The 19,006-nt window shown below is 57.5% G+C and overlaps 1 protein-coding gene and 1 long non-coding RNA gene across 7 annotated transcripts; one reads left to right on the top strand and one right to left on the bottom strand.

Moving 5' to 3' along the window:
- The first annotated feature begins 1,350 nt into the window (after window positions 1–1,350).
- On the top strand, window positions 1,351–13,929 carry LOC116657901. Of its 2 annotated transcripts, none has more exons than XR_004313067.1 (3): window positions 1,351–1,472; window positions 12,310–12,636; window positions 13,509–13,929. It is a non-coding gene; the product is annotated as an uncharacterized LOC116657901 (long non-coding RNA). The 2 variants fall into 2 exon arrangements; XR_004313068.1 differs by having other exon boundaries at window positions 12,973–13,929.
- Window positions 3,610–9,173, bottom strand: FOXA2 (forkhead box A2). 5 transcript variants are annotated; one of them, XM_032461733.1, is made up of 4 exons: window positions 9,023–9,173; window positions 7,738–8,043; window positions 6,659–6,728; window positions 3,610–5,640 (listed from the first exon to the last, which is right to left on the bottom strand). In XM_032461733.1, exons 3-4 carry the CDS (start codon window positions 6,725–6,727, stop codon window positions 4,336–4,338), a joined length of 1,374 nt encoding a protein of 457 aa, XP_032317624.1. In that variant the 5' UTR covers window position 6,728; window positions 7,738–8,043; window positions 9,023–9,173; the 3' UTR covers window positions 3,610–4,335. The 5 variants fall into 5 exon arrangements, with proteins under 5 accessions (XP_032317624.1, XP_032317625.1, XP_032317627.1 ...); XM_032461734.1 differs by lacking the exon at window positions 7,738–8,043; XM_032461736.1 differs by lacking the exons at window positions 7,738–8,043; window positions 9,023–9,173 and adding an exon at window positions 5,764–6,169 and having other exon boundaries at window positions 6,659–7,707.
- Window positions 13,930–19,006: the final 5,077 nt, after the last annotated feature.

Genomic DNA, 19,006 nt, shown 5'->3' with positions numbered 1-19,006 from the left:
TGCCCAGCCGCCATAGAAAGCAGAACCCCAAGGGAGAATGCAGATTTCGGGGAGGGGGCGTCTGGTAGACCCCGGAGGAAGGACACCTTTTCCTTCCCTGTCCCCTGAAGCCCAGGGTCCTGCGGTATCAACCGTCAGCCTCGGGACCACTGGTTTTCTGAGCAGGCGCCTTGCTGCAGACGGCGGACAGATGCGGTCGGTTCTATCCGGCCCCCACAACCCGGTGCCCCGGAGCCAGTGCGGGGCGGGGAGTGGGTGAGGAACGGCCTCACGGCCAGGTTTAGACTTCCCCTCCTGGACCTGGCCTGCGGCCCCAAGGCTCCCGGATACGCCCGCGGTCGCGCGCGCTGTGCGCACAGGCCGCCAGCCCTTCTTTAGGCAAGAACGCAGTTCCCTCGCCGCTCGGAAAGGCGCGGGCCCTCCCCGGCTCCCGAGGCCAGGGCCCCTACCTCTGCCTGGGCCGCAGGGCTTCCCTGAACCGCCTAGACGGGACTCGAACCCGTGCGCGCCGCGGACCGGCCGCCCACTCCGGGCCACCGTTCCGCAGCCTACCGGTACCAGGGCGCCGTTCCCCGCCGCCCCCAGCCCGGACTCTGAGGCCAAGGGCGGCCCCCATTCCCGCCCCGCCACTGTCCTGGGGCGACTATGGCCCTCGGATCGAATCCCCAGCCCGGAAAATCCCAACGGTGCTCCGGGCCCCGGATGCAGCCCAAGTGTGTAGCTTTTGGAAACCCATCCTCCCACCCGGAACATTCTCAGAATTCCCCGCCGAAAAAGCCACCTCCCCAACCCCGGGGTCTCCCTTGACTTGGCTTCTCGCTCCCCTTCCCGCCCCCCTACCAGGCCTCGGAGCTCCGAGAAGGGAGAGGGGCTGGCTGGGGGAGGGGAGGCGCGCGGACGAGAGTGGGGGGCGGACGCTCGGCGGGGACCCGGCGCGGCCCCCGAGTGGGCGCGCTCCCTACCTGCGGGGCGGCGGGCGGCGGAGGCGGCGGCGGAGCGTCCAGCGCGCGGAGGGAGGCGGCCGACTGCTCCGAGCCGAGGCATCCCTGCATTTATTTGAGCTCAAACCCAGCGACTGTTGACTTTAGCACACAAAGCAAAGATTTCACTGCCCGCTAGTTTAAAAATGAATATTTTACCAAGATATCGATCAGCGTTATAAAATTCAGTTAAGTACAATGGGATCCTGGCAAAAAAAAAAAAAAGAATAATAAAGGAGGGGGAGGCAATATGATATCTGTGCAAATTTGCCGAAGTGTGACGTGGCAGGGCAAGTTTACCCTCCTGGAATTCGGATCTACAATGTTTTTTTCGGTTGTTTACTGACTGTTTATTCACAGATCACGGTTGCTTAAACACGCGCGCGGATGGCGCGGGGAAAAGGAAGAAAAAGAGGGAAAGAGAGGGGAAAGGAGCGGCGCGCCGGACCACGCAGAGCCGGGGGACGCGGGCGGAGGGCGGTCTGAGCGCCAGTAAGCCGGGCCCGGCGGGGGGAGGGGCGGGGGAGGGGGCGTGAAAGGCGCTGGACGCGCAGAAAAGGCCCCGAGCGGCCGGCTCCCCGACATCCTTTTTCTGTATTCTGACAGAACTATATCTTATCGGCCGGGATCAGTGGAGGGGGCGCGCTAAGTAGTTTAAAACGACCCGCGCACAATGGGCGCGCGATAGGAAACAGAGCAGGTTAGGGCTGTGCTTTCAGCCTCCATTGTCCCGCACTCGGCCCCCGGCCCTGCCTCTCGGCTCCTTCGCCACGGGAGCCTTTTATGTGATAATGAAACACATTTCTGGCCGGGCTCACGACGTGTGTGTCCTTGCCCGGGGGGAGAGACGGCCCTGATTGCTGGCCGCGGCCTCCGGATTCCCCCCTCCCCAGTTGCTCTTCCTTGTGTCTTCGGGACAATGTGGCATGTTAAAAAGGGATTTGGAGGCGGGAGGCAGAGGCGAGGGCAAAACCCCCTCAAGCGCGTGGGAAGGCCAGGGTTGGTGGGGCCGAGTCCCAGCAAGGTGGCAGAGGGCACGCGGAGAGCTGGTATCCACCAGGCTTGGGGCAAAGCTGGGACCCTCCAAGTTTGGATGGTCGAGAGGCCCAAAGATTTAGTCCCGGATACAGGAGTCTGGGCTTAGAAAGCTGAGGCCGAAAGGCCTGGCCTCTGACTCTGCGGAGATTCATACGCACTGCAAGCTAGCTGCGTCCTGGATGGCCCCACGTTTGCGCGGTCCCCGACCCCGCTGGCTCCTGCCCTCGCCGGCCAGCTTGAGGCCGGCAGATGCCTGGGGCAAAGCCAAAGCCAAACCCCCCTTTGCGCACTCAGGCCTGGCTTCACCTCCAAGGTTTGCATGTTGGTTGGCCGCGGATTCAGGGCCACTCAGCTGTCTGTGCGGAGAGGCAGTACGATCCATAAGATTTTATTCTGGGTCTTTATACTTCCAGGTATTCCTTTAAGGATCACAAAATGTCCACTCGTCCCCTCTAACCCCTGTAATCCTGGCTTGCCACGGGCCTAACAGGACCTTTGCAAGGGCGATGGTGTTTGTGGGGAGGGGGAGCGGAAGGGAGCAAACCTGCAGACCCTGGGATCCCACCCTTTCCAGCTTAGCAAGACACCCCTTACCTCTGCCTTATCCCTCAATCTACCTACTTTAAAAGATTTCAGTCATGACCCTGAGATGCCTTGTAATCACTTCCAGGAGAAAGTTTCATTTCTCCAGACCAGATGCTCAAATGCATGGTTCCAGAAGTCTGGCTTCTCCTGGCTACAGCAAGCTCTATCAAGGTTGTGCAAAACACCAGTAAAGGTGGAGGATGGAAGGGGAGGTAGGGTGTAGACAGAAGTCTCAGGCTGTAGAATCCAGGCAGGGTCCCAGCACTACAGAAGGATGAGTGGGTGCAGAGAGACAGGATGGAAAGGCGACGTGCTGCACCAGGAATGTGCAGATCCAATCTGGGCTCCCTGCCTTGAAGAGAGGCCTGGGATTGGAAATATAGGGGCGAAAAATAGTAAAATCCAGGCTTCTCCCCAGAGAGGCCGGCCCTGGGGCCCAAGGGGTGTCAGCAACATTGCGTCTTCACATGGCCCAGGTGAAAAATAGGGGTACATGGTTTTCTCCATGCTTTGGAGGTAAACCTGCATCGACGCCATGGGGTGGTTCACCTGGAATCTGTGAGTTTCACTGTGTAAAGTTAAACACTAAATTCAAACAGTAACCATGAACAACATTGAGTTCTAGTAATGAAGTGCTTGCTGAACTGTTTAGGGGGAAGTGTACTGAAGTCTAAAATTTCCTTTGAAATGCATGTAGGAAAAGAAGATAAATGGGTCAATGGAGGCGTAGATAGAGGGACAGATATGCAATGTGACAAGTTTAGCGAAATATTAACTGTAGGATCTGGGCAGTGGGTACACGTGTGTTTACTGTAAAATTCATTCAACTTCAGTATGTCTGAAAATGTTAAGAATAAAATGTTGATAAAACAGCAACCACCCTCCCAAATAAAATAAAACCTGCAACCAGCCAGGACCTCCCTCCTTCAATTTTTAAATAATTCCCAGACCTGTTTATTTTCTTTTCAATCAAGCAAAGGGAAAAAAATCTTGGAGATTCAAGGCATCAAACTGGCAATAACACTTTAATATAGATTTGTGGAACTCTGGTCCTTGCAGTCAGAACACACATTTATAAGCCATAAATAAAGCACGCAGAAACCATAAATTAATCATACTCAAGACCTGGATTTCACCGTGTCAAGAATGGGAATGCTTGCTTTTTTTTTTTCTTTTTCTTGGTCATTTACAACAGACTCTTACATCATTTTTTTTTTCTCTTTTTAAACAATAGTACAACTCTGTTCTCTGTTAAAACTACATGGTTTTACACTGTAACTCACAAAAGTTTGTGTATTTTTTTTGCCTTTTTGTTTTGTTTTTTCGTTTTCTTTCTTTCTTTCTTTCTTTTTTTTTTTTTTAATAAAGTAAGACTTCCCTGCGGCAAGAGTGATGGAGAGGAACACCGACAACAAAAAGTCAGAACTCGCAGGTACTTAAAGAAGCAGGCGTCTACACAGTGGAGGAAACCGACACTTCGCTTTTTGCCTTTTTTTGACTGTTTATCCTTTTCCCTTTCCCTCCTTACGTGGGATGATGACAGATATCAGCGTGGCCCCTGTGAGGGAGGGAGGGCCGCAGCAGGTCAGGGAGACTGCTGTCCCAGGGGCTGCGGAGGGTGGTGATGGGTCCTTCTCCCCCGTGTCTTTCCAGTCTCCCTTCCTGAAAGTCTCCACCCCACTTCCTCTCCTGCTGGTCCTGGTCCTGGTCTGGCCGGGCCGCTGTCGTCTTCTTAAGAGGAGTTCATAATGGGTCGGGAGTACACCCCCTGGTAGTAGGAGGTGTCCGCGGCCAGGGGCGAGGCGTCCAGGCCCGCTTTGGTTGTGACTGGGCCCATGGCCAGGCTTCCTGGCATGGGGGAGCCATAGCCGGGGCAGTGCATCACCTGTTCGTAGGCCTTGAGGTCCATTCTGTGCGGCTGGTGGTGGTGGTGGCTGTGGTGGTGCTGCTGCTCCGAGGACATGAGGTTGTTGATGGAGAACGGGTGGTTGAAGGCATAGTGGTGCTCCGGCTTCAGGTGGGCCTCGGGCGGCAGGCCGGGGTGGTGGGGAGGCCCCAGCAGGTGGGCCGCGGCCTGCTGCTGCTGCCCGGGCGAGGGCGCCGGCTCCGGGGGGCTCAGCGCCGCAGCCGGCGTCCCCTTCAACTCGCCGAGGGCCCCTCGCTTGTGCTCCTGGCACGGGGAGGCGCTCGAGTGGGGCGACTCGGTGCCCGCCGGAGTCTCGGAGGCCGGCCCGGCGGCCTCCCCGAGCTGGCCCTGCGAAGCCTGGGCCGCGGCGGCCGCCTTCTTGCCGCCCCCCGCGGCACCCGCGGCCTCCTTCAGGGCCAGCTGCTTCTCGCACTTGAAGCGCTTCTGGCGGCGCAGGTAGCAGCCGTTCTCGAACATGTTGCCCGAGTCGGGGTGCAGGGTCCAGAAGGAGCCTTTGCCGGGCTTGTCGGGCGAGCGCGGCACCTTGAGGAAGCAGTCGTTGAAGGAGAGCGAGTGGCGGATGGAGTTCTGCCAGCGCTGCTGGTTCTGCCGGTAGAAGGGGAAGAGGTCCATGATCCACTGGTAAATCTCGCTCAGCGTCAGCATCTTGCTGGGGCTCTGCTGGATGGCCATGGTGATGAGCGAGATGTAGGAGTAGGGCGGCTTGGCGTGCGTGTAGCTGCGCCGGTACGTCTTGGGGTCGCGCGCGCGGCTCAGGCCCGCCTGCCCGTACACGGGGCTCATGGAGTTCATGTTGGCGTAGGGCGCCAGGCCGCCCATGGCCCCGGCCGCCTGCCCCCCGAGCGGGCTCAGGCTCGGGCTCAGGTGCGGCCCCATGCCCGCCACTCCGGCCGCCCCGGCCGAGCCGCCCATGCCGGCCATGGCGCCCGCCCCGGGGGACATGCCGGCCAGGGACGGGCTCACGCCCGCGCCCACGTACGACGACATGTTCACGGAGCCGGCGCTCATGCTGCCCGAGCCGCTGCCCATGGCGGCCGCCGACATGCTCATGTACGTGTTCATGCCGTTCATCCCCAGGCCGGCGTTCATGTTGCTCACCGAGGAGTAGCCCTGAGGACAGAGCCCGGGAGGGAGGCGCACAGCGTTAGCACCGCGGCCGGAGCGCGCCCGGACCTCCCGCCCACCGGGCCAGCCCAGGCCCCCGCCTCCGGGGAGGCCTCCGGGGAGTCCTACCCTCGCCGGGTCCCGGGGCCGTTTCACCCGGAGGGCGCCGCGATCGCCCTCGGGGAGGTGGCGAGGGGACTGCCGCTCTGCGCCTGTAGCCGGTTCCTAGCCCTCCTGCGCCTCGCTCCGATTCTAAGACAGGGCTTCCCTGGCGCGCCCCAGAGCCGGGCATCCCCAAGGCATCTCCCCTCCACAGAGTCTCCCCAGCTCTCAAGCCAGCATACCGAGCAGGCTCCGCGGCCCTGGGCGCCGCCTACGACCCTGACCAGCGACCTGTGGGACACCGCGCGGGACACCGCGCGGGGCGCCGGGCGGCCTCCAGCGGAGACGATCCCAGGGTCCTCGCCGTTCAGCCTTCCTCCGGGGACCCCATCCTTGGCCCCAGGGGAACCGAAACGCGCCGCTTGCGCGGAGTCTGCGGCCGGCCGGAGGCATTGAATGGAGGGACAGGGAGGGGACCGCGAGCCGAACTACACGCTGCTGGACTCTGCAGCCACAAACTTTCTTTCTCTTTGTCCCCTAGTCTTTGGCTCTTCCTCCACCTCGGCCCCCAACTCCTACCCACCTTCTGCTCTCCAGCTCCCCACCCCCTCGCCGGCCGACCTCCCACCCCTCCCCAGCCGCGCGCTGCCAAACATAACTCTGTTAGGATAGTGCGTGGCTCGGCCACGAAGAGGATTTGGAGGCGCCGCAAGTCAATATTTGATCACAAAGTTAATATTATCTCAAGGCTAACAGTGTGTCGTATAAAAAAGAGACCCATCTGAGTCGAAGGAAGGAGGAAAAGGCGGCTGCCCAGAGCGGCTGGGGTGGGGGGCGGCAGCCGGCCAGGGAAGCGGTCCTGAGGTCGGGGCCGGGAGCGGACGCCGCCACCCCGCTTCCCCCGGAAAAGGCGAGTGCCTACCTCGGGCTCGGCATAGTAGCTGCTCCAGTCGGACGGCTCGTGCCCTTCCATCTTCACCGCTCCCAGCATACTGGAAGCCGAGTGCATGGCAGTTTAAAATTTAACAGCCACAACAAACGACCGGCAATCACCCCCCACCCCCACCCTCCTTTTAAAAAAAAAGTCAGCCAAGGCACCGTCCCCTCCCTCCCTCTCTCGCGCTCCCTCTCTCTCGGCTCCACTCCCTCGCTCCCTCGGCCGGCCGGAGGCGGTAGTTGGAAGTGGGCGGGAGGGCTGAGTCGCGGGAGGAGGGGGCCGGAGGGTAGGAGGAGGCCCAGCGCCGAGCCCGGCTGCTGGGAGCTCCCGCTGCCCGCCGCCGCCGCCGCCGCCGCCGCGCTCGCGGGCTGCCCGGTGGAGGCCGAGGCTGGCAGTGCCGAGCTGCCGGGAGGCGGCGGGAAGCGCGCGGCGCGGGGGCGGGTGGGGGGTGGAGAGGAGGAGGAGGAAGAGGAGGAGGAGATGGGGGGGCGGAGGAGGTGTGGACCGCGGAGCGGACAAGTGCCGCAGTGACGTGGGCGGCTGGTGATATAGCGCGGCGCGCCGGCGCGGGCCTCCAATCCCCAGACCCGGGGCAGCCCATTTGAATAATCAGCTCACACCTGGGTGAGAGGGAGCCTCGGCTGGCGCCCCGCACCTGCCCTCCGCGCCCGCCCCGCTGCCGCTGCGCCCCGCGGGCAGCGCACGGACGGGCGAGCGGGGCGGGTGGGCGCGAGGGCTCCCGGGTCGAGCCCTCTCCCACACCCCCGCCCGTGTCTGCGGGGATTCCCCAGGGGAGGAGGGACCTGGAAGGAGGCCACCCCCTGGAGGGGCCCAGGGCTCTGACACCCCCCCCATCCTGTCCCTTAGCGCCCGGCGCCTGGTGAGCCCATCCGAGGGCGCGTCCGGCCTCCTCGCCCTGTCTCCCCTCTGCAGAGCCCTCCCAAAGCCGCATTTATTTATCCCGGGTTTCTTCGCTCTCAGTGCCCATTCCCTGTCAAAATAACAAGCTGGTGACAGAGCCAATTTGCAAAGCGCTGTCGTATTTAGAAAAACTGTGTACACACCTTTAACTCGCCCGCCGCTGCTTCTGGGTGGCCCCGCCCGTTACAGTTAAGACCCAGAGCGGCTCCGGGAGGCGCGCGGGGCGCCAGGTCCCGCTGCCTCGGCTCTTTGCCGCCTCAGAGCCCGGCCTCCGGGGCCCGACGGCGCGGCTGGCGGGGAGGAGCCCCGTCCCCACCGTCCGGGGGCCGGGAGCACGCGGCCCCGCCAGCGGCAGCGACGGTTGGGAGACTATTTGTCTCTGACAGTCAGGACGGCGTGTTTCAAGGTTACTTTTCAGTCACAACCGAGGTGCCCACAGCATTTCGTAACTAAAACAAACAGGGCGGGAGGAGACAGGAGTTCAGGAATCGGCAGCGGGGCACATGAATCCACCTCAGGGGGGTTTCTGTCCTCTCCGTTTTCCTGCGGGACGGTTTTGTGAGAATGAGAAGCCCCGCAACCATACCGTCCTTTCTATTTTCGATCCAGCTTCTGAGCTCTAACCATCACCTGCCCTGGGCCAGCTGCCCAGACCCCAGTGAGCCGGGGGGAGGGGTCACTACAGGTGCGTAGAGGGGGGCAGGCTTTCCTGGTTCTAAGAACCCGGCTGGGCCGCGAGGAAGCAGCCCCCCACCCAAAGAGAGAAAGACAGGAACCAGTGAGAGCCTGGCCCACCTGTCCAGAGTTGTGGGTAACGGTGGCAGAAGGCAGAGGCGAGGTGGCGGCTGGAGCAGAGCGCCCCGAGCGGGAGGACGGCAAGGGGCAGCTAGCGGGCGGCGGAGAGGAGCAGTGGGCGCGGGGAACCCAACCCCTGCCCTCCGCTCTGGGTGGCGCGGCCTGCAACCTTTGAACTAAAGATGCAGACGCGGCTGGTCGGCCCAGTTCATAGTGAGGGCGTTGATGGGCCCGCTGACCGAGAGCCAGGGCAGCGTCCGCCACAGCCAGTCTGGAGGCGCTGAGGGCTCCCAGGAGGGGCAGGCCGGGCCGGAGCGGCCGGGAAGTGCCATGGGTGTATGCACGGGTAGCCTTGGTGTGCGAAAGGGTGGGGTGGGGTGGGGGGCAAAGGGACCCGATCCCGTGCATCTCGCACCGGGTCCCCGAGCGCGGGTGGAAACAACCTCGCTGTTCTCCCGGGGGCTGGGGTGCGCACTGGCGCTCAAAAGAGGAGTTGCCTGTTTTTCAAAGCTTTCTGCGCAGGCCCAGGGCAGAAACACATACACACCCGCACACGCACACACACACACACACACACACACACACACACACACGCACACACACCCTTCCTCCTCCCCGCGGGACCCTGCTTACATTCAGTAGAACAGAGACGCCAAATCAGACAGGCAAACCCGCGAAACGACAGACGGCTTTCTGGTGTGCATGGGACTGAAAACGCGGGAGTGTTCCGGTTAACGCCGTCCGCGCGCCCCTGTGAGCGCCCACTCCCCTCTTCTTGCTCCTGACCGACAACGTGGTTCTAGAACTGACGCCGGAGCAAAGGAGCGAGCGCGGGCCGGGGCGGAGGGCGCGCCCCTCGGCGGCCCGGCTCCGGGCCCCCGGCTTCCGCAGTGACGCGGCGCCCCCTGTCGGCCACGCGGCCCCGGGACCGACCCGAACCCTCCGTTACCCCCGCGCTTCTCGCCCCGCCACCCGGGTGCCCGCACCGTCCGGCGGCCTCTCCGAGTCTCTCCGAAAACGCCTCCGAGGGGGCTGGCGTTTCCTTGGAGGCCCTGAAGTTCTGCGCAAACCCGGGCCGGCCGCGGCCGCCGGGGGAGGCGTCGCGCGCTCGGGCGGGGCCGGCCCCGGGGACCCTCCCGGCGAGCGCGGCCGCCCCGGGAAGCCGAGGACGGGCCGCGGACGCTGCCGGCGCCCGCCCGCCCGGCCCCGCCGGCCGCAGGGAGCCGCGCGCTCGCGCAGCCCGGAGGCCCTCGGCGGCGCTACCTCCCCTGCGCTCGCCCGCTCCTTCCCTTCCCGGCAGCTCTGGTTTCTAAAGGTTGATTCAGAGCGTCTGGCACGAAAGCCTCGGGCTGGAATGCTGTAAATTATGCCCGGAGCCTCTCTCCAGGAAAAAGCTCGCGGGTAACCGGGGCTGCAGACTGCCGTTTCCCCGGACCCCCCCCCCCCAATTTGAAACCCCACCTGGGACAGAGACCTACAAAGCTTCTCTTTGCTCGTGTCCCCCCTCTTTTCCGGCCTTTCTGTTCGGTGCTGCCGGGTATAAAGCCGCCTTATAGCCGACGGCTGCGCTCGGGGTCAGCGCCCTGGTTCTATTCCAGATGCTGCCCCAGCGGGCTGACTCGGGCTCCAGCCTAGGCCTCCTCCGTTCTTCCTGCAGCCCTCAGCCAAATTCCTTCTTCCCGGGGACGCTCTGTCGTATGAAAGCAGCCCCTGGGGAAAGCGGACGTCAGTCAACAGAACTCAGCTTCCCTGAGCGATGACACAAAATACCGGAGGGGCGGGGGAGGCACGTTAGGTTGATCAATACTCCAATTCCTGAAGCCCTTTCGAGAGTAAATACCCAGGACAGGCCTTTCTTTAGGGCATCACCAGGCGGGTCTGTAGGTGAGATTAAGACACGGGAGTGGAGAAAGGTGATTTAGCCAAGTCTTGTGAAAATACACATTTTACCTTCAAATAACCTTTGGGTTGGGAGAAAGCAGACGCCCACTCCTCCGTTACCCATAGGGTGGGATTTTCAGGGTGAATCCCGGGTCCTAATATACTACAAAGAGGCATACAGTTGTGTCACAGGCTACAGTCAGCACTTCACTTTCTCTGGACTGTTATTCCTGAAATTTCATTTTTTACAAAATCAGACCATCAAAATTTGTGTACTTGGCACTAAGCACTTCAGATGCTCTATGTGTGTGTGTGTGTGTGTGTGTGTGTGTGTGTGTGTGTGTGTGTGTGTGCTGGTTTCCATAGTTCTTTGGTGGCCAAATCCCTACTTGTTTATGGAGAGGGCAATTGAAAAGATAATTAGCAAAGAATATCTTTCAAAGGAGATTTATATGAAAAAAACACAAGAAAGTGACGCTAAAATGGGCAGAAAGCAAGAGGAGACACTGTAAGCCCGAGTGCGACGCACCTGCATGCAGTGCCCTCCGCCGGGCAGGGGCCCCAGGAAAGGTGGCAAATCAGGAACGAGAAATCATGCTAAAACAAGGTAGACGAGCTGCCAGCACCCCCGGTTGTCAGGTGGCAGAATCAGGTCTTCAATCTACATTTTCCCCTGCAGCATTGTGGTATCACCTTATATGATTATTATTTTATTAATACATTGTTTTTATTACGTTCTGGTGAAATATAGGATAAGAATATTAGATCTGATGTCACAGAACCTTTAGCAAAACAACTCACATGGGTTTTCATTCAGTTCTCACACATGAAAGCAGTTCAGGGAAGCCACCGTGCCGAGGCAGCAAGGGTGTGAGCTCTGAAAAACAAGCCAGGGCTATGTTCCCTGACCTGGGTCAGAAAGAGGACTGTGCCCTTCCTTGAGTTAAGGGAGGAAGAGAAGGCATATTCACGCCAACCACAGGGGGGTCACTTCCTAGCCCGACACTGCCACTGGGGAAGCGGGAAGGCTCTGTCCTCAGTCCCATTGGGTGAATTTGATGCTCAGATCTCTTTCTCTGTGCACATCAAATTTGATGGCCACTTGGAAGGTTGGCTGTGCTTAGAGACTGTGCTCCGTCGTGGGCTTGCTCAGGAGTGAGCTGACCAGTTGTCCACTCCACTCCCATCTGTGTGGGTCTGTGGAGGTCAGTGTTCTGCCAATTCAGGTCCAGGGTTTGACAAATATTTCTGGTATATACCTGGCATCCTGTCCGCTATTCTTGAGTTTTTAGCACATTTCTCCAGTGTGGGACTGTTATAGCAGGTATTTAAAGTACTTGGATGAGATAAAAATAAAGAAACGACAACTTTGAGTAGCAATAATAACCTGTCAACGTGAGTGAGAATAGACTTCTCTGTGAGGGATGCCTAAATTAGAGGAATCTGCGTTTGTGGCCCTGAGAGCTATTTCGTACATTTGGATGTTATTCTTAGAAGAAATCTGTTATTCTGACCAAAAAGGCCAGCAGTCAACCTCCCGAAGGACCAGAGCCATGGAGAATCAGTCTGGGATCTGAAGGCTCAGACCCAGACATTCCTTCTTAGGAACCCAGGAGATAGTTAAGAAACGGCCCCATAGATCCAGGAGCTCCTGATTACTGACCTGGATAAACAAACAGACTGTCAGCCAGTGTGAAAGGGCCAAGGCAGGCAGGTGTGGAGACCGGCAAGGGGCCAGCAAGGCCTGGGTTCCGAGCCCCAGGCTTGTGAAGCGGTTGCCCCTTGCACCCATCTCAGAGAGGTTCGGGGGCTCTGTGTGAGCGTGAGGGGATCAAGCGAGAGCTGCTCTAACACTGAGCAGCGGCAGTGTGGAGGAGTTTGTGTATTTTTGGTCCATTCAGCAACTGTCTTTGTGAGGACTTGCTGTGTTCCCGAGGGAGGAGAGGCAGCCCTGGGCACGGCAGGCGAAGCCACATGCCTGCACAGGTCAAGTGTCTCCTTCTCTTACTTTTTCCTCTTCCTCCCTTCTTCGGCCACAGGTTCCAGGAGAACTTATTTCTCCTCTGTTTTCAAGTCTTCTTCCAACAGTGACCCAGGAATTTCCAAGGGCCAAAACCCCACTCCAAAGGGAAGTCTACCTGTCACCATTCAGAACGAATGTACTTGCTGGTGGGGCTGGACTCAAACCTGGGGGGAAGTGCGCTGCCTGTGTCCACCCAGAGTTGACGGGAAAACCACCAAGGCCTGGGTGGTCTGAAGCAGTCGGTGTGATGCCAGCCCAGCGAAGCCGGGCAGGAGCATGCGGCAGGCCCCTCTGGCCCCCCCCCACCGCTTGTCATCTGTCCGGAGCATCAGCTTGCCATCAGGTGGGTTCCAGGGGGTTCTGGTTCTGGTTCTGGGAAGGAAGCGGAGGGTGGCAGGGAGGAGCTCCTACTGGCTTGGAACTTGCCCTGTGTGTGCAAGAACCAGGCACCTGTTTGTAAATCACGTGTCTGCATTCACTCTGCCCACTCTGCTTCCAAAAGCACTCCCAGAGGAAGGATGGTGCAGCTTCCAGAAAAGTGGGAGCTTCGTTTTGACGGGGAGGGTTAGCAGATTACAGCAGCTGTGACCCACTGGGACTGGGTAATTAGCCAGGCCTGGGACCGCCCCTCAAATTTTTATGCGCATACAAATCCCCTGGGGGTCTTGTTAAAATGCAGATTCTGACTCAGCTGGTCTGCTCGGGGGAGGGGCCGGAGAGTGCATTCCAACAGGCCTCCAGGTGTTGCCGCAGTCCCCGACCAGACCGCAGGTGGAAGAGCGCTGTTGCTCTGACGCCTGGCAGTTGGTCCTGAGCTGGATGGTGAGATGGGCCTTCATGGATGAGAAGTGGACAGTCCATCTTCACCTGCTCTCGGTTCTCCCCTCCCACTCGCTCACAGCTGCATGGAACCTCCCCAGCTTCCCAGCGCTCACGGTTCAGAGCCTGTCCGCAGCCTGCAGCCCAGAGGCTGGCGGACGTGCTCCCAGCGGCGTCCCCCTCCCCGCCCCCACCGGCCTTGTCAGCTTCCCGCCCCTCCCGCCCGCACCTCCTCTCCTGGGACCTCCCTGGTTGCCCGGAGGGGACCGGGAACCTACCGCAATGATCAGTTTGTGACTCGGAAGCTGTCATTTTCCAAGCAGGGAAAACGGCCCAAGCCAAGTCTCAGCTGCAGTCACCCCGCATCACAAATGCCCCTTAACTCTTGTCCCTCAGGAACAGGGCGCAGGGGACCTGGCTGATCCCTGCGAATCTGGCGCTGGGCTAGCTCAGGGAGGGAAGAGGGACAGCGCACCCCTTTCCTCAACACCGTCCAGCCTTCTAGCTGACCCCAGTGTGCGTGGTTAAGGAGCAAAATGGATTCCGAAGAAGAGAAAGTCACAAGGAGACCTCTGCTTACTGAGTTTCGAACGGGGTTTGCATCCCCCCTCCCCGCCCCGGAAAAGACCTGGGCCTCCGGTGAAGGCGACTGGGGCCAGAGTCCTCTCCCTACGATGCTGGCCCGACGCTGAGCTGCAGCCGGGCTCCTGCGGGAGAGACAGAAGGAGACCAGGCGCCCTGCAGTCCCAACCCGCACACGCGCCGACCTGGGCCCCCTGCTGGGAAACGCGCTGTTTCTCTTGCTTTGCTGCCCAAATGCCTTCCAACATGTATTATAGGAAACGTTCAGAAACTAAAATTTGAGTCTCAAAGGTGCAAAGAATTAAAACTGCAGGTTGTCTCCTGAGTGTTTATTCCATTTGCAATAGGCACGCAGAACTGGGGCTGAGCCGCCTGTCCCCTGGGGGGTTCGAGCAAGTCATTCATTCTGAAAGGGGCTCCTTCCTCCAGGTAGGAGCTGCTGAGAGGGAGGGACTGCACTTCTCTCTGTGTGCGAATTGTTTCTAGCACATTCATAAAAGCACAGGGAAAATCACTGTAAACACAGTAAGAATTTTAGACCAAGTACTTAATCCATATTTGACTTTAGAGCAGTCGAGGACCAGGGCGGACAAACCTAGGGACACTGCAGCTGCTGTGAGAGCCTGGACGGACAGCGCCGAGCACGAAGCACAGACCTGCCGCATCGCCTCACGGGTCGTGTCTGCGGGAGCAGGGAAGGGAGTGCGCGATGCCGACCCTGGGTGTTGCTTTATGTCACGTCTCCTGTGAACGTGCTGCCCGCGTGCTCCAGGGAGTCTGCGTCCGCTGACCTGTGCCTTTCAAAATCCTGAGAGTTTAGCTCTTCCCTTTAAGAGGAAACCTGGTCAACTCATTCCTCTGAGTCCCCAAAATACAGTGCTAAGTAGACGCTAATGATGAGGAACACCTGGTCAAGGCGGGGGTCCTGCCGGGCCTGGGCAAGGGGAGGAGGCTTTTCTCTACTCCCCTGTTTCTTTTCCTTTTTTTTCCTCCCTTTGAACACGTTGAACTTAGAAATATGGAATTTTTTCTGTATGTTTATTCCTTGGGTTTTCTGCCCCCCCCCGCCCCCCCCCCCAGTGTTTGGGATCTTCATGGTGGAAGGCGTAATAGTTGCATCAAGCTCAACAGATCCCCAGATCTCTCTCAGGTGGGAGTTCCCTTTGTCACCAAGGAAGGGGAGTGAGATGTTGAGGGCCAGCCTCAGACCACCCAGCCCTTCCGAGCCGACCCAGGCCCCCTGACCCAGCCCCGACCTGCTTCCACATTATACCGTTCTCTTCCTCCCCAAAGATGTCCTTTTTCTGAGACGGAGGCGGCATCAGACGCATGGGAGGAAAGGAAAATGCTCACAGGCAGAGTTTTCCTCTCTTGGTACTGAGTGTGTGCTTGTCGTTTACCTACGTGCCCGAGATCCTAACTCTAGAAGAACAAGGTTAAATGAGCAGTGGCCCAACTTGATTATGGAGGATTATGGAGCTGTTATAAGAATGATGTGAATCTCCATGAAGTCACATAGAAAGAAATCACATAGAAATCATGTGAAACCATATATTTACTTTATGATAGAGGGTTAAATAGTTGCAGGATGTGCATAATTTGATTTAATTTTTGTAAAAATACCCCTGACTGTCTCTGCACAGAAGAGGCTTGAAGGCTGCACACGAGACTGTAACAGTCACACCCCTGGCAGCTGGGACTTGGAGGGGTCGGTAGAAGACTTCTGCTTTGCACATTATATTTTCTTTGTTTTTTTTTCCTTTAATTATATCTTCTGTCTTTTCATTAAATAATATTAAACAAACATTGAAAAGCATGGTCTTTGCCACTGGGCCCCTGACAGGCTGCACACAAATATTTCTGGTCCTCATTCATTGAACATGTACTTTTCTGTGTCTTGGTTTGGAGGAAATGAGCGAATCCACTGGAGAAGTGGCGATCATATTTGCAAGAAGAGCATCAACTTGGGAACACCCACAGGCCGGGGGAGTTAGGAAGGAAAAACAAACCACTAAGATTGAATAAATCTGTCCTAATTTAAAAAATAAAGAAGTGGATGTCCCAGGGCAGACTTAAAGAGCCGGCTAGTACTTCAACTGCTTAATTGTTTATGGTCTTCAGGAAGGGGAAGGACTGACATGAAGCTCTCTGTGGTTTAGCTTAATTAATATTTATGACTGCAGAAGAAAATTAAATAAGGTAAACGGTGTAATTTTAAACAGCCTGTGGTCACGGCTTGCAGGGCTCACAACAAATTCAGAAGCGAGAAGAGAGAGTTCTGTGGGAATGGCATGATTTCAGTTTTCTCTCCCTGCCCCCCGCATCCCCAGCCATTTTTTGCAGGGACCTCCAATGCTGACTTCTCAGCGCCACAGCGACTTCCTGGTGCACTATTTTTTTTTGCATATTTTCTTTGTCTTTTTGACTGAATTGTCTGCAGGAAGATTTTCTTCCTTCAGGATGGGGGTGACGGTGAAGTCCAAGGACGTTAGCTCTGGAACCATCTGCCGTGGCTCTGCAGGGTGTTTCTAGGGTGTGCGTCTGCCACTCGCCGATTCTTTCCATGGTTTGATGATGCGAATTTTTCTGTCTTGGGAGCTGAGAGGTGATGAGATGGCATAGGTTCCTGTAATGGGGAATCCGGAAGTTGGTTCAACTTCTACATACTAATAAATGTTTATTGGATGGATGGATGGATGGATAGATGAATGGATGGGGGGTGGATGGATGGATGGATAGAGGGATGGGTGGACGGACAGACGGATGGATGGACGGGTGGATGGATGAAGGGATGGATGGATGGAAGGAAGAAGACAAATTGTATGCAACGTTGATTGAAAACCTTACAGTTTACCCTGGTTTTGGGGGGATAAAATTAGATTCCGACAAATCCTAGGTGAGTGCTTTTCAAACCTTAATTGACGGCTCGTCAATGTGTTGTGACAGCAACTTACTCCACTGAAGTGACCATCAAATAAAGGAAAGGACTAGGATGGAATCTCTGTACATCTCACATAGAAAAGGCGTGCGTGGTTCTGAAAGACTGTTTTTGTTATAAACGTGTGTGTATCTGCAGCAGGATGGAAAATCCTTCCTGACTGTGATTCTCGCCAAAAAGCCTGAGAGACCAGGTCCACTGGCATCTGAGGGCTCTCCACAAAAACAGCTTCAGGTTTCTCATCTGAAATGGGGATGACAGCCAAACCCGTGGCCTGGGTGAGGATACAGTGAGTCGAGGCGCTTGCTGGTGGCTCAGCCTAGTACCCGGCGTAGGAAGAACTCTGATCCGTGTTGCTGTTCCTCCCCTGCACCCTGTGCGGGTTCTCAGCATCACCGTGCAGGAAATCCCAACACTGCGCAGAGAGAGGCGTAAGGCTGCACTTCACAGGCTGTCCTCTCAGCTCTAATCAAATCAACACTCTTAAAAGACAGTCGACTTGCTCAAAATGACACCATATATTTGAAAAGATCATTCTCATCTCTCTGGACGAGGTCAGAGCTGAGCCGAGCTCTGGGTCAAGGACTCTCAAGAATCAGGAGAAGTGTTCTAACCCACTCGTGACGCTTCTTAGCAAAGCACCAGACCTGGCTTCTACCGCATGGCTTTCCTACCCTTGGAAAGTTAAATTCAGCATTTTATTTTTGTTCTGATAATAACTCCCGACCCCTTCCTGTTTCCAATTCTCTCTAAACCCTCTACTACGTGCTTTTCCCTCTCCATCCTCTTCCTGAAGTCGGCTGGCCCAGAAGACCCCAGCTTCTGGGGTTTGGGCGATTCCCTCTCTTCGCCCCTCCCAGCTCACCGTCCCTCTTCTTGATTCTCGTCTTTTCTCTTGTTTTCTATTGTTCCTACATTCTCCCCACATCCTGCACCCCATGGGGCCATCTTCCACCCATTGAGCTCCTCCCAGTGACCCAGACCTGACAGAAGCCTCCTTCGTCTTTCTGGAAGGGCCATCAGCTGCCCGAGCCAGCCCGCCACCCTTCTACTGCGGGCTGCTTCAGACCAACCTGGGGAGGGCGCTCAGGGGTGAAATGTTTGCTAAGTTGCAACCATTAGATAAAAAAAAAAATAAAACCTTCCACTTGGACTTATTTCCGGTGATGTGGAAGGCTGCATTCTCCTAAGCTGACCGTGGTAGCCACCAATTCTGCAAGAAAATGGAAACCCTGCACATAGGGACAGAAACCCCCCCCCTTTTCCATGGGACCTGGTGAGTTGCTGAGTGAGAACAGGGGTCCCCACGAGCAGCAGCTGCTTTACCCACTGCTTAGAAAGACAGAAAAAGTCATACTGGTGGAAAGACCGCAGTGGGGGCGGGGGGACAGAGGACGCATTTCTTAATTTGCCAATAGCATCGTTCAGGGTTGTTCTCTTCCTTACCTGGTATCTCAGCAAATGCGTCTGTGCCGTATTTCAGTTGGCCTTTAGGGCTCTCTCCAGGCTCACACACACAGCGTGACCTCTTGCTTTTCCTTGCCCTGCAGCATGCGTATCCCACTGGCTTTGCAGCAGTCTGCTGCTGGCAGCATCTCAGGCGAGGTTCCCAGACACAGAGCCTGCGTGTAACTTCTGGGGGTCCTGGTGCCAGGAGAAGGCAGGAAGGAAGAGGGGGAACTCTGAGTGACTAGCGCCTCATTCCCTCGCCGTCATGAGTGAAGAGCCCTCCGGGGGCTGGCCACACACTCTCAGGCACTTGGGACTCTCTGGGGAGCCTGCCAAGGGGCTCCTGGAGCCCAGGGGTGGGCTCTGACGGAGCAGCCAGCGCAGATGCCCTAGAAGCCCCCACCAAGTGGCAGAGGTGGGATAGGGAGGCAGTAGGGCGCCAACGTCATGTTATAGGTTTGCAAATTTTGCTATTACAGCGAGTGCTGCAACGCATCTTCTGCACGCCTCTGCCTGTGCGCGCCTGTGTTCCTCTAGTGCCTGGCGGGTGGAGCGGCACACAGCACGCCCTGCGGAGGTGACCTCTGGGGAAGAAAGGGGGCGCGCTGGGGTGAGGGCGTGTTAAAGGACAACCTGTCCTTTCCTGTCCTGTTATAATTTTTTGCAAAGACAAGGCACCTGCATGTTGCTCTCGTTTTGAAGTCATGCTGAAATGTTTCCAAGAGCAACAAATTCAAATGCCGGCAGCTCCGGCCCAGCGGCCACGGGTCACCTCCTTGCTCTGGGTCCCTCCCCTCTGGGTTACAGTCAGTGGTCACAGGGATGGGACAGAGTCCCCTTGCATGTGACTCCAGGGACTAGGGATTCTGTGATCCAAGGCTCCCAATGTGGCCTGCATTCTCGTCCATCCCTGCCACCCGTGTGA

This window comes from Camelus ferus, chromosome 19, assembly GCF_009834535.1.
Source record: "Camelus ferus isolate YT-003-E chromosome 19, BCGSAC_Cfer_1.0, whole genome shotgun sequence".
NCBI classification, from domain to species: Eukaryota; Metazoa; Chordata; class Mammalia; order Artiodactyla; family Camelidae; genus Camelus; species Camelus ferus.
This window is presented reverse-complemented; position numbering and strand designations above follow the sequence as displayed.